Source organism: Vombatus ursinus, unplaced genomic scaffold (assembly GCF_900497805.2).
Source record: "Vombatus ursinus unplaced genomic scaffold, bare-nosed wombat genome assembly UNPS02014828.1, whole genome shotgun sequence".
Classification (NCBI taxonomy): Eukaryota; Metazoa; Chordata; class Mammalia; order Diprotodontia; family Vombatidae; genus Vombatus; species Vombatus ursinus.
Genome location: NW_020954606.1, coordinates 2647344 through 2659844, shown reverse-complemented (window position 1 = coordinate 2659844; position 12501 = coordinate 2647344). Strand labels below are relative to the sequence as shown.

Below are 12501 nucleotides of genomic sequence, written 5' to 3'. Positions count from 1 at the left end.
ACAAAGTGTCTGAGATAACATTTGAACCAGGTCTTCATGACTTCCAGTCCGTACTACATCCAATACACCACGCTGTCCTACCCCCCTCCAAAAAAAAAAAAAATACACTACCACTCCATAATGATATTGTTAGTAAACTTAAATGTGAACTATCGCTATTACTGAACATTTTAAAACTACTGGTAACTGGCACGATTTAAAAGCTACATACCTGAAATTAAGATAAGGAGTCAGAAATGTCAGAGCTCTGCTTCCTTCTGCATCCTTCCAAGGAAGAAAGTTCAAGAAGGAGAGAAGCTGTATCAACAAAAGAATGACTTTCTGAACCAACGTCAGATAAGGAAACGTCACATAATAGCTCACGTTTGTGGATACAGCGTTTTGCTCTCCCCACAACCACCCTGGGAGGTGGGGGGAGGTCACATAATCAAATCCTTCTTCTGGGCAGAAGGAGGAGATGTTTTCTCCCGGTGCCACCCTCATTCCCCGTATTCTTACACCTGGAAAAGTGAGGTTGTGCCCTGAGCCCCACCATCACCCCCCTCGGGGAGGTAGCGGCCCCGGGGCGGCGGGGAAGCCCAGCAGTGGGAGGCCGCCCGCAGCGTCCGAGGCCTGGGGTGGGGGGAGCCCCAGAGAAGGCCCCTCCAGCCCCTGCCCCATTCAACGCCGCTGGCAGGCGGCCCGCCGCCACCTCGGCGAGTCCTGCCCGCAGCCGGCTCAGGCTTCTCCTAGGGTCACAAGAGGGGCGATCCCGGGCCCCCTCTTTAGTCCCCTCCTACTGCAGACGGGCTGCCCCCCTAAAAGTCCCTAAGCCGTCCCCTCCAAGAAGACCCCGATTCATTTTTTCCTACATCTACCTTACTCCAGCCGCCTTCCGCCCAAGGGTCAGGGCGCATGCGTATTTCCTCAAGACAGGACCACGTGTCCCAACCTAGCCTCAGAACGAACAACTACGAGCAGAGGGATTGGGGTGGGGCGGGGGAGGGAGGGAACAAGCTTCCAGTCAAGTTACGTCAGGCGTCTGTGCGTCCCTAGGGCCTACCGGGAGTTGTAGTTCTGCCCCCACCTCCTTTGGGCATCGTGAAGTGGTTCATTCAGAGGAAGAGGGCTTGAAGTAGCGGTCCTGTTCCTAGGAAACAGGTCAAAGCAGTGCGCAGGGCCTGCCAGAACCTACTCAGTCCGGGGGTGCACTTCCGGCTGTGTCCTAGGACTGAGAAGGGGAGGGTGAGGCCTACGGCCCGGTGGGGAGATGCAATGGTGGTCAGTTGGTGTGGTACTGATGGTGGCCACTTCTACGGGTCTGGCTCCGGCCGCCCCGGCCCCATGGGCAGGTAGACTGGAGGAAGGAGCGGGCCCAGGGTGGCCTTCTCCCCAGAGGGTAACAGCCCGTGATCCCTTGGTACCGAATGTGGTGCTGGTGGTGAGCGATTCTTTCGTAAGTACCGGGACGGGGAGAGAGGGCGCCCCTCCTCCCTGCCCTGCACAGCTGCTGGCAGAAGGGCGCCCCCTGCGAGCGGGCGGGCGAGGGAGGCACTAGGTGCGCCAGGGACACGGTGTAGCTGCCCAGAGGCACCCACCCGCCCCCACGGTACTGATCGGAAACGCCGACGGCCTGGCTTCACCCACACCCCCACTCGTGATCTCACTCCGCTGCAAATCAGGAAGTGTGCACGCGGTGGAAGGGAACTGTCGGACCTCTTTAAACTGCATCCGCTCTTAGGGGGATGCTGTCAGGGTCTCTAGTGACATTTTGCTCCGTCACCCCGTTCAGGGGTGTTAACTTTGCAAACTAATGGAATTGAAAAGTGAATTTCCCATTTACTTTAACTACTAATGCTGGTGGTGTATTTGAAAAATGATAACCAGGAAAATTATAAATGATAGCCTCTTATCTCCCTCCCCCCCATGCTCTTAGGACCTTCCTGCCCTCTACTTAGATAGCTCTTGGCCCATTTTTAATTGGAAAGGCTTATGTTGGAGTAAGTCGACCTGAGTTTGAATCCTGGGTCTGCCATTTACTTTCGATATGACCTTGTTTGGACAAGTCTTTTTGTCTCTCATCTGTAAAATGGGGGGGGTAAGAGGTATTCCACTTCTGATCTTTGATCCCATAATGCAAATCAAGTCAACAAGCATTTATTAAGCATATACAGTTTGCCAGGCACTGTGCTGAGTCTGGGGATACAAAGAAGGCAAAAACTAGGCCCGAGGGAGACAAGGTGTGAACAGCTAGGTACAAACAATATGTACAAGATAAATTGGAGATAATTACAGGGAATGCACTGGGATTAAGGGAGATCCAGAAAAGTTTCTTGCAGAAGATGAGATTTTAGCTGGGACATGAAAGAACCCAGGGAGGGCAGGAGTTAGAGTGAGGCCCGAGAGAATTCCAGACAGGTGGACAGCCAATGAAAATACCCAGTGTTAAGAAATTGAATGTCTTGTTCAAGAAAGATCAAAGAAGAGAGTGTCACTAGATCTTCAGTGTCACTATATGGAGGAAAGAAAAGTATAAAAATACTGGAAAGGTAGGAGGGGCCAGATTATGAAGGACTTCAAAAGCCTAACCAATAATTTTATTTTTGATTCTAGAGGTAATAGGGGGTTTCATTGGTTATTGGAGTTTATTGAGGAAAAGAGTGAACTGGTCAGAACTGTTCTTTAGGAAGACTACTTTGGTACTTGAGTGGAAGATGTGATAGAAAGGAGACACTTGAGGCAAGGAGGACAACCGAAAGGTCATTGCAATAGTCAAGACAGGAGGTGAGGAGGGCTTATACCAGGGTAGTGATATTGTCAAAAGATAGGCAAAATAAATAAGTAATAAAGAATGTTGATTCCATATATTTTTTAGATTGATGGATTGTATCTGATTAAATACTTAGTCATTACTCCAAAGATCTTTTTTAAGTAACTGCAAGATTTAAAACAAACAAATGTTAGCTATAAAAAGGTACTATATATAACTCTTTTAAAAGCCTTTCCCAATCTCTCAAACAAAAAAATTCTGCCATGAAATTATCTTTATCTTTCCCCCAAACCTATACCTCCTTCTGACTTCCCTTTTTTTATGTCAAGGGCACCATCATTCTTCTAGGAACCTATGTTCAAAGCTGATGGATCATTTTCAGCTCTTTATTATCTCTCTATTACACTGTATATAATTAGTTACTCCCAATAGCCATTGCTTCTGTTGCCTTCTCTCTACTTGTACCACAAACATCCTAGTTCAGGCCTTCATCATGCAGTAACCCAATTTATAAGCCCCCCTCCTTCTATTATGTCTCTTCTCCAGTCTATCTTTCACACAACTGCCAAGTCAAAATTCATTTTTTACACAATTTTATTTTATTTTCAGTACAGAATTCTCTCCCTCTGTGTTCCTTTTCCCCCACCAATTGAAAAGACAAGAAAAACAAACCTATTATAAATATATATACTCATGCAAAAAAATTCCCATATCAGCCATGTTCAAAAAAAGAAAGAGAAGAAACTATGGTTCAACCTTCACTCTAAAAATATGGTTCACTCTATGCTCTAACTCCACCAGCTTTCTGTCTGGAATGGATAGCATGCTTCATCATAAGTCCTTAGGGGTTGTGGTTGGTTATTGTGCTCAGTTGGGCATGTAACTTAAAAAACTAGAAAACCACAAGTTTAAAAATTCTAGTTAAACACCAAAATAGGAGTCCTGAAAATCAAAGGAGAGGTGAACAAAATTGAAAGTAAAAATACCACTAAACTAAAAAATAAAACTAGGAGCTCTTTTTTTCTAAAAACAAATGATAAAATAAACCATCAAGTAGTTTGATTTTCTTAAAAATAAAGAATAAAATCAAATTACCATATCAAAAATGAAAAAGATGAATTCACAGCAAAGGAAGAAGCAAACAAAAAAAGAATCTCATGATAAAGAGCTACTGTAGTGACGGGTAAGCTCAAGACACAAGCACAGAAGAAGAGAACAACTCCCAAAAATCTATAAGCAAAGTCTTAAAGAAAAATGCAGCTTGTACACAAGTTCAACAAGGATTCCTAAAAGAAATAGCAAAAAATCATTTTAAAAACTAAATGAGAATAGAGGGGAAAGAATGGGAAAAGAGGTAAGAGCTAGGAAAGAAAGATATGAAAAAGAGAATCATTGTATGTATTATAAATGTATGAAAAATAACGGGTAAAAAAGGTACAGAACTTTACTGAAGAAAATAGCTCCTTGAAAATTAGAAAATGGCCAAGTGGAAATTCCATTAGACATCCAGAAATAATAAAGTCAAAATTATGAAAAAAAAATAGAAGAAAATAAAGAAACTCAGGGACAGAAAGAGACCCCTGGAAATTTCCTGTCCTGGTGCCCAGAATCAGTCTTCTCTCCTTCCCTGGGTTCTGAAATGCTCCAGCTGTGTATGCTCCTAGTGGGACCCCCTCCCCAATGACTATAGACCTCTCTGTCCATCTCCCTAAGCCCCCTAGGACTAGAAAAATGACTTCCTGTGACTTCTTGGCTTCTCCAATCAGAATTCAGTCTGGTATATTCTCTTTATCTTTGTTGAGGAATGAGCTAGACTTTAATACTTCCTATCCCTCTGCCATCTTGACTACCTCTCGATAAACATTCCTAAAGCAAAGGTCTAACCGTGGCAGTTGGCTGCTCAAAACGCTTTAGTGCCTCCCCATCTTCAAGATAAAATATTAATTCTTTTTTTTTTAATATCTAAAGCTCTTCACAGTATAGCTGCATTCTACCCCTTCAGATTCATTATTCCCATTCACACAACACACTGTAGCCAAACTGGTGATCCACTTGCTGTTCCCCATACATAACATCCCTTTGTAGCTTTGCATGGGCTCCCTGCCCTCATTCCCTCTTCACTTCTGCTTCTAGTAACTCAAGAGCTACTGTCTTCAAGGACCTTTCCTCCCCCCTCCACGCCCCATTGTTCATCTCTCGCTTTTCCTTGTATATATCCTTTACTTATTTATCAGTAAACATGTATTCCCTCACATACACATCAGAGAAAAGTGCAAGGACTGTCTCACTTTTTAAACTGTATCACCAATGCCTTTGTGCCAGGCACAAAGTTAGTGCTTAATAAATGTATGTTGATTGAACCTTGATTGGTGCTACCCACTTTTAAAAAAGTTACCTCTTAGACAGATTTTTAGTTATAAATTATAAAATTAGAAACCAAATGGACATGTGTATAAGCTTTACAATCAATACATATGCTTTAGAATTAACTGTGTGGTGATTCTTCTGAGTTATCTCTTCTCTCCACTGAACATCCCATCTGGCAGCAGTCTTAAATTTAGCCTATAGCTTCCAATATCATGCCAGTTTGCTGTACTATTGAAAATTCTTTTTCTTTCCATGCCAATTCTGGAATGGCCTTTTTCCCTAGCCTAGACATATTCCATTTTCTATTTCTATTTCGAATTGGTAAAGATCAACCTGATACCAAGACTTCCAAAGATAAAAGTTCAACTGCTGTAGCTAATTTCCTCAGTCTTGATTCTTTTGCACTCAAACTCAAATGTCACAAAACACTTCTTTCTCTTGGTTTTAAGTACAAGAAAGGAAGCATCTGATTTTCCTCTTGTTACAATTGAAGTGCAAACCATCTACCCCAGCATTAAGAGAGTTGGCAGTTATTTGTCTAACTTTGCCAGAATAGCTTGTAGGGACATGCCTTCTTCTAAACTCCTTGCCACTGAACTCAGATGGCTCTGGAGGAGAAAGTGATGCTGGTGTATTTGTACTGCCCTCCCTCACTTAAATCCAATTCGCTTGCATGTCATGGCATCACCGCCCTGATGTCATGGTCCTCATAGAGAATGAAAGATAAACAACAAAACCTAGTGTTTACCCTATTCATTTGGCATTTATCAATGTGACTGTGAGAAAGAATGAGAAAGAATTCTATGAATCAAGTGGAAAACTGAGCCGTAGTTGCCTCTCATATTTACTAATTGAGATTTATTTTTTGGTCAGGATCTGTGATTTCATGTGTATCAGTAATGCTAGTCAGCAACTAATCTGCAATATTTTTTTCTTGGAAAGTTGCCTGGGACACTTAGAAGTTAAGTAATTTACACAGGGATTAAATAATTTGTAATTTGAACCCTGATCTTCCTAACTCAGGCAGTGTCTACCTTCTCAGGCTGCCCCTCATCTCACTTCACAGGTCATGGGAGTTGTGCTAGAATGGTCCTTAGAAAGAATAATCAAGAACTAGAAAAAATCGAAGAAGCCACCTAGTGAGAATAGGCCAACCTTATTTTGCAGATGAGGAAACTTAGGCCCAGCGAGGTTAATTAAGTTGCCCAGGTTCACCTAGGTGTAGTAAGTAGCACAGCCAAGATTCACACCCAGGTCTCATAACTCCAAATCCAGTGCTCTTGCCACCATGTCCTGGCTGCTGTATGGTAATGTATCTATCTGTCTCTGATAGTTCCTCACCTGGACTGTAAGTTCCTTAAGGGTAGAAACCATGTTTCATATTTTATTGTATCTTCCACAGCACTTAGGACCATACCTTATGTGGTATGTAAATTCCTTAAGAGTAGAAACCATGTTTCATATTTTAGTATATCTTCTACATCACATAGGACCATATCATATTCACTGATTGTTCAGAAGATCTTTTTGTTAGAGGCAGGTAGGTGATACAGTGTATAGGGTACCGGACATGGATATTGGAGGACCTAAGTTCAAATTCTGCCTCATGCTTTTAGCTATGAGACCCTGGACCAGTTACTTAACCTCTTTCAGCCTTAGTTCCTCCATCTGCAAAATGGGGATGATAAAAACTCTTACCTCATAGGGTTGTTATAAGGATCGGATGAAGCACATTAAAAGCTATGTAAATGCTCGCTGTTATTATTTTTATTATTCTTATTTTAGAACTTAATTTTGGAAAGTGAAATATTTTGCAGAATTTACTTTTCCAATTAAGTGAAGCTTCCTCTTTCCTTATCTTTATTTCATTTTAAACCAATTTTGATGGATAAGAAATATTACACACTTTTCTGCTACTCATCAATGCACAAGCATTTAAATGTCTGCTGTATTCAAGACACTGTTTGAGGTGCCAGGGGTGCAAAAACAAAAGTGAAGCAATATCACATTAAATAGGGCTATACTGAACAGGATGTTCTAAACATAATTTAAAACAAAGAGGATTTATGTTTGATCCTGGAGGTAATAGGGAGCCACTAGAGTGGTAGGGGGGTGAGATAGATCAAATATAAATCTTCTTTTTGATATTCAAAGCTTTTCATAACCTGGTCTCCCCATCCCACCTTTCCAGTATACCTTATACCCCTCCATGTACTCTTTGATCTAGTGACACTGGTCTCCTTTTATTTCTCACAAAAGACATTTCATCTCCATTCCTGGCATTTTCTATATATAGCTGCCCTCATGCTCTGAATATTCTCCCTCCTCATCTCTGCTTCCTGTCTTCACAGAGTTCCTTCATGTCCCAGCTAAAATCCCATCTTCTATTAGAAGCTTTTCCTAATCCCTCTTAATTCTGGTGTCTTCCTTCCATTGATTATTTCCCATTTATCCTGAATATAGCCTTATATAACTTGATTGTACATAGTTGTCTGCATTTTCATCATATGTACTCTCCCCAAAGCAAAAAAAAAAAAAAGGCCTTCAATACATATTTACATAGTTCAGCAAAACAAATGTCCACATTAGCCATGTCCAAAAAAAGTGTGTCTCTTTCTGAAGTTCATCACCTCACTGTCAGGAGATGAGTGGCATGTTTCATTTTTGCTCTTTCAGACGCATGGTTTATCATTGTGTTGATCACAGTTCTAAAGTCTTTCAAAGTTGTTTCACTCTATAATGTTACCATTGAATAAATTGTTCTCCTAGTTCTGCTTGCTTCTCTCTGCATCAGTTCATAAATGTCTTCCTCTGCAATTGTCTATTTCATCATTTTTTTCACAGTAATATTCCTTACATTCAAGTACCATAAATGGTTTAGCCTTTCCCCAGTAAAAAGACATTCCCTTAGTTTTCAACTTTTGACTACCACAAAAGAAATGCTATTAATATTTTTGTACATATAAATCATTTTTCTGTAGGCAGCTTGTTGATGCCTTAGATAGAACCTGGGCCTGGAGTCAGGGAGACCAGAGTTCAAATCTGGCCTCAAATACGCAACCTCTAACTGCCTCAGTTTCCTCTGTTGTGAAATGGAGATAATAAGAGCACCCACCTTGCAGGATTGTTGTGAGGATCAAATGAGATAATGTTTGTAAAGTGCTTAGTACAATGCCTAGCACTTAGTAGGTGTTATATAAATGTTTATCCCCTTTTCTTGGGGGTAGAGACCTAGTTTGATTTCTTTGGGTTAGAGACCTGGTAGTAGGTCAAAGAGTGTGCATAATTTGGTAACTTTCTTAGCATAGCTTCAAATTGCTTTCAAAAAATGGCTGGACTACCTCCTGTTTTTCTCACAGTCTCTCCAGCATTTGTCATTTTCCTCTTTTGTCATCTTTGCCAGTCTGAGTAGAACCTTAAAGCTGTTTTAATTTGCATTTGTCCAATTATTAGTGGTTCAGAACATTTTTTTCATATTGTCATTGAGAGCTTAGATTTCCTACTTTGAAAACTGTATGTTCATATCCTTTGATCATTGAGAATAAGGGATTTGTCTACTATGTGGAAAATGAATTAGAGAGAGAGGAAGCGTTTGAGGCAGAGAGACCAGTTAGGAGACTGTTAGAGTAATTCAGGCAAGATGTAATGAGAGCCTGTGTGAGCAGAAAGAATGGAATAGATATGAGACATGTTATGGAGGTAGACCCTACAAGACTTAGCAACTGTTTAGATATAAGCAGTGAGCTGAGAGGGAAGAACCAGGGAAAATTCTGAGGATACAAACCTGAGTGATTTGGGGGGTGGGGGTGGCCCTTGACAGAAATAAGGAAATAGGATAATGAGAAGAAAGATAAGGAGTTCTCTTCTGGACAGATGAAGTTTTGATAAGCCTAGGGATTATCCAGTTAGAAGTGTCCAGTTGACGATTGTTGATACAGGACTAAAACTCGGGAGTTGAATATATAAATCTGGAAGTCATCTTCAGAGAGATGATCATTGAATCCATGGAAGCTGATGAGATCACAGGGAGAAGAGGACCTAGTAGGAACCTTGGGTGATGAATATTTGGCATATTTGATTTCCATGAATAAATGAAGAGGCACTAAGTAAGCCTTTATTATGTGCCAGACATTGGACTAAGAGCTGAAAATAAAAATGCAAAAGTGAAATAGTCCTTGCCCTCAAGTAGCTTACATTCTAATAAGTTTACATTCTAATGTTCTTTTCTAATAAGGGTATGGTGGCCAAGAAGGGACTTGTAGTCTGGGGAGTCTCAGGGATGGTGAATGAGTTGATGATGAGCTAGCAAAGGAGTTGAGCAGTGTCATGAAAATCCAGTGATGTCTATTGATAAACTTATTCTATTCATGTGAATTTAATTATAATGCTATATATTTAATATCTGACTTCTTAATATCTCTGTGCTAATTTCGTTATCTGCAAAATGAAATTCATTCTTTTGCTTTACAGGGTTGTTTTGAGAACTGTAAAGATAATTTTAAAGCCTTTTGCAAATTGTAAATATTAACATTATTATTACTGGAAAATATACTTCTTGTATAATGTGATTGACTACTGTTCCTTTGATTACAGGATGGGAGGCTCACATTTCATCCAGGAAATCAGACAGTGGCACTTCCTTTTATAAATTTCATGAAGAAACATGGTACCCTTTTTCTTAATGCGTATACAAACTCTCCAATCTGTTGCCCATCACGTGCAGGTACAGATGTCCTTATATATATTAATTAAATAATACAATATGGAACTTGTTTAAGTTGTCATTAGTGCTAGACTTCAGAGAACACAGTATAATTAACCTTCTGAATATAGAGGGCTTTATCTGCTAATCATGAATATCTGCTAATCATGATAATAAATGTTTCCAGATTCAGACTTCACCAGTTGCCGTGCAGTTTTCATTTCTTAGATTAGTGTGGTCATCTCAGTAGTTTGATTTACTTTAGAGAAATAATTATACTGGCAAAATGTCACTGGCATTAAGCAATATATAATTCAGGAATGGGATATTAAAACATGGATAGGTACAACTGAAAGTTTAATCCTTCATCTTTTCTCCAAAAAAAAGTTTTTCTTGGCTTCTCTGTAACTCCTTTGTGTTTTGAAGTTTATATAGCACCTAGTAGTTTGGCTTGTATCTCTCTAAATTATTAAGATATTTAGTTATTCTTAGAATTCCCCAAGTTAAAGATACTCATTCATTCATTTGAATGTGCTTCCAACAAAAGAGAAAACCTAAAATTTATATTATGGATTCTGTGAGTTCAGAACTGGATTTAGTGTATTTTTTTATCCATACTTGTAATTTCACTGTTATAGGGAACTCCCAACAAGGAAATTCCCTGTCTTTTGCAATTTATAGACTTAGAGTGTGGCTTTGGACAGAAATGCATACTATGGTAGTATGTGTCAGAGATGGGAGTTGAGTCTAGGAATTTTCTGCCTTGAGAAAGGCTCTCCATCCATTATTCTATGCTGTCTCTCAAATGTTCTATATTTTTACATTCTTCATTGAAGTAGGAAACAAGGATCTTTTGCTCTAATATTTCAATGGATTGGTGAACACATCAATATGAATTCTCCTTCCAAAAGTAAAGATTGCAATCCAGCCACACTTTCTTGTCCTGTGCAACTCTTTTCCAAGGCCTCCCTCCCATAAATCATTCCATAAATCCTAGTATTACCTGGGTACCAGTGCGGCATCTTATTAACAAATTTTGTAAAGATGAGACAATATGCATATGGGTCAGTAGTTATGAATATTCTCTCAGTCCTTTTTTGTTGTTGCTCTTCTAATAAGGTCCAGTTTTTTTCTGCCTTTTTATATACTCTCTTCCAGATATTTTGAGAATCACCCCCTCAATCCTCAAAATTATGTTATCTATAGCACAGACCTCCTGTATATATACTTCTAGTCTTGACACTTTTCCCAGTTTTTTTCCTTTAGTGTCATTTGTACTTCCTCATGTAGCACATTAGGGACTATAATTGTTAGGAAGTTTCTGACTTGAGTGCCCTCATCACTCATCACCCAGGATCTCCTAATTACCACATCTAATGCCACAAAGTGTCATTTGACACTTCCTGAATAGTTTCTCTTCCATAGGTTTTTGTGACACTACTCCTTTAGGTTATAGAGCAGGGACTGTCTTTTCTTTGTTTCCCTAGAACAATGCCTGGCACATAGTAGGCACTTGGCAAATACTTGTTGACTGACTGCTGTCTCTCATTTCTCCAGCTACCTTTCTGGTTATTCCTCCCTTGTTTTTGTTTTTGTTTTTGTTTTTGTTTTTGTTTTTGTTTTTGCTTGTTTATTGTTACTGTCTATGTCCCTAAGTATATGTATCCCTCAAAGCTCTGTTCTTGGCACTCTTTACTTTCTGTGATCTCATCAACTACCATGGTTTCAGTTGTCATTGAATTAAATAAATGACATATATTCATTCATTTTTATTTTTCTAGTTTGATACTGATTTTTATCTTTGCTCTAATAAGTCAGTGGTAGATAACTAGGATAATTGTGCACAGCCAACTGATTTGGAAATAACTCCTACATTAGTAACTCATTATCTGTTAAAATATGATCATATGTAATTTTTGTGGTATTATTTGGTACCCACTTAGGTTATCTTCTTGTTGAAGAAGGTATTCATGATGGTAGACAAAGAGATCAAGAGCCTTTGATCTTTCTGTTTCTTGCTTCTCAGTCATCTTTTCCAGCATCTTGTTTTACTATCCTTCCCGTAACTACCTTTGAGGTCACAGGGTTTGAAAGTGTATGTTAATTTAATTTGAAGAGCTTTATCAAGTTCTTCATAGAATTTTTCTGCCCCATTCTCTACCATATATATTACATAGGCTACATTTATTTTTATGGGAGTCTTCTTGCAAATATTTATCATGAGCAAAATGAGATGACTAAATGTCCTGTGAAATATTTCATTTTAAACTATTTTTATTTATTTTGTTAAATATTTCCCAATGACATGTAAAACTGTTAACAATCATTTTTTTTTAAATTTCAAGTTCCAAGTTCCTTCTCTCCTTCCCATCCCTCTTTCTACTTGAGAAGGCAATTTTACTTTGATTACACATGTGAGGTCATGCAAAACATACTTCCATATTAATCATGTTGCAAAAGAAAACAGAAACAAAATAAAACTATTAAAAAAAAAGTTAAAAAATATGTTTCAGTCTGCATTCAGAGTTCATCAGTTCTGTCTCTCTCTGAAGGTCGATAGCATTTTTTATCACAGTTCCTTTGGAATTGCCTTGGATCATTGTCTTGATCAAAGTAGCTAAGTCTTTCACAGTTGATCATCTTTACAGTATTGCTGTTACTGTGTACAATGTTCTCCTCGTTC

General features: G+C 39.4%; 2 protein-coding genes across 4 annotated transcripts in view; one reads left to right on the top strand and one right to left on the bottom strand.

Moving 5' to 3' along the window:
- Nucleotides 1-936, bottom strand: part of TTC37 (tetratricopeptide repeat domain 37) — a 111266-nt gene extending 110330 nt beyond the window's left edge. For all 3 annotated transcript variants that reach the window (XM_027838489.1, XM_027838491.1, XM_027838490.1), the window contains exons 1-2: nucleotides 858-936; nucleotides 212-297 (exon numbers count right to left, since the gene is read on the bottom strand). The gene's annotated coding sequence lies outside the window, so the exon portion shown is untranslated. The remainder of the gene's footprint in view (nucleotides 1-211; nucleotides 298-857) is intronic.
- Nucleotides 937-1075: 139 nt separating this feature from the next.
- The window catches only part of ARSK (arylsulfatase family member K), a 48006-nt gene continuing 36580 nt past the window's right edge, over nucleotides 1076-12501 (top strand). The window contains exons 1-2 of the mRNA XM_027838476.1: nucleotides 1076-1435; nucleotides 9710-9839. Coding sequence (XP_027694277.1) covers nucleotides 1250-1435; nucleotides 9710-9839 — 316 coding nt within the window. The 5' untranslated portion in view covers nucleotides 1076-1249. The remainder of the gene's footprint in view (nucleotides 1436-9709; nucleotides 9840-12501) is intronic.